Source organism: Sinocyclocheilus anshuiensis, unplaced genomic scaffold, assembly GCF_001515605.1.
Source record: "Sinocyclocheilus anshuiensis isolate Anshui unplaced genomic scaffold, SAMN03320099.WGS_v1.1 scaffold1116, whole genome shotgun sequence".
NCBI lineage: Eukaryota > Metazoa > Chordata > Actinopteri > Cypriniformes > Cyprinidae > Sinocyclocheilus > Sinocyclocheilus anshuiensis.
In genome coordinates, this window is record NW_015548257.1 from 133,551 (window position 1) to 135,027 (window position 1,477).

General features: G+C 49.2%; 1 protein-coding gene across 4 annotated transcripts in view; it reads right to left on the reverse strand.

Annotated features, from left to right (window-relative positions):
• sugp1 (SURP and G patch domain containing 1) overlaps nt 1-1,477 on the reverse strand; it is an 18,946-nt gene that overhangs the window by 5,957 nt on the left and 11,512 nt on the right. For 3 of the 4 annotated variants that reach the window (XM_016442965.1, XM_016442962.1, XM_016442964.1), the window contains 2 exons: nt 700-823; nt 249-490 (listed from right to left, as the gene is read on the reverse strand). In XM_016442965.1, coding sequence (XP_016298451.1) covers nt 249-490; nt 700-823 — 366 coding nt within the window. The remainder of the gene's footprint in view (nt 1-248; nt 491-699; nt 824-1,477) is intronic. The other variant, XM_016442963.1, reaches the window with a different exon arrangement.

Below are 1,477 nucleotides of genomic sequence, written 5' to 3' on the forward strand. Positions count from 1 at the left end.
GTGTCCGTGTGTGAGTGTGTGTCCGTGTGTGAGTGTGTGTCCGTGTGTGAGTGTGTGTCCGTGTGTGAGTGTGTGTCCGTGTGTGAGTGTGTGTCCGTGTGTGAGTGTGTGTCCGTGTGTGAGTGTGTGTCCGTGTGTGAGTGTGTGTCCGTGTGTGAGTGTGTGTCCGTGTGTGAGTGTGTGTCCGTGTGTGAGTGTGTGTCCGTGTGTGAGTGTGTGTCCGTGTGTGAGTGTGTGTGTGTGAGTACCTGTCAGTGCAGGAGTGCTGGATCCGGCCGCTGGAGCAGCAGGGCTGATAAGCGTTGGCGTGGGCAGCTCCACTTTATCATCCTCGGCTCCCCAGCGGCTCTTCCTCTTCCTCTTGGCGGCGGTGTGTGTGTGTTCCTGTGAGACGGCCGTCTGCGATTCGCTGCTGCTCTTATCCTGACGGAACTCGTCCACTTTAGCCTTATAGAAGCGATGAGCCGCGCTCTGATAGTCATACAGGAAACTGAGAAAGAGCAAAAAACATCATCTTCTGTTTATCAGTGCCTCCCTGTTCTAGACAACGTCTTTAATCACTTTCTGGTGAGTTTAATATCCATGTTAAATATAGTGCATTGTGGGTGTTTGACACAGGTGAATGCCACAGGCCTTCTTCTCAGTTTCTCCAGTCACAGACGGTCTGGTTTGATTAAATCTCCTTTAGGAGCATCTCACCTGAAGGCAGGATTGTCTCGGTTGTGTTGAGCAGCCATGATCTCCACCTCCGTGCCGCCGTCCGCCACGAAGCGCGCCAGTTTCTCCGCCACCTTCCTGGTGCTGTCATCCACTGAGGAGGAGACTTTAAGCAGTCTATCAGAACCAGCAGCTCAAACTAAACAAGCTCCATTATGAGTGAGTGTACTGCAGCAGAGAGAGAGCTGGATGGGGTTTGGGAAGAGCACAATGACGCCTGACGGACTCACACACACTCTCACTCACACACACACACACACACACACACACAGGACACACACAGGCCACACACTCACACAGGACACACACTCACACAGGACACACACTCACACAGGACACACACTCACACAGGACACAAACACACACAGGACACAAACACACACAGGACACAAACACACACAGGACACAAACACACACACACACTCTCACGGACACACAGGACACACACACACACGTCTGAGACGCTCTGCTGCAGCTGGATGTGTGTCTGCTCATGTGCACACTACACTACTGAACGCACATCTACAGATGACGGATGAGGCGTGTCCATTGATGCAAACAATTAATCGCAATTAATTGCATCCAAAATAAATGTTCTTGTTTGCACAATATATGTGTGTGCTGTGTATATTTGTTATGTATATACAGTTGTGCTCATAAGATTACATACCCCTTGCAGAATATGCAAATATGTTAATAATTTTAACTAAATAAGAGAGAGCTCATGAAAATTGCATGTTATTTTTTATTTAGTACTGTC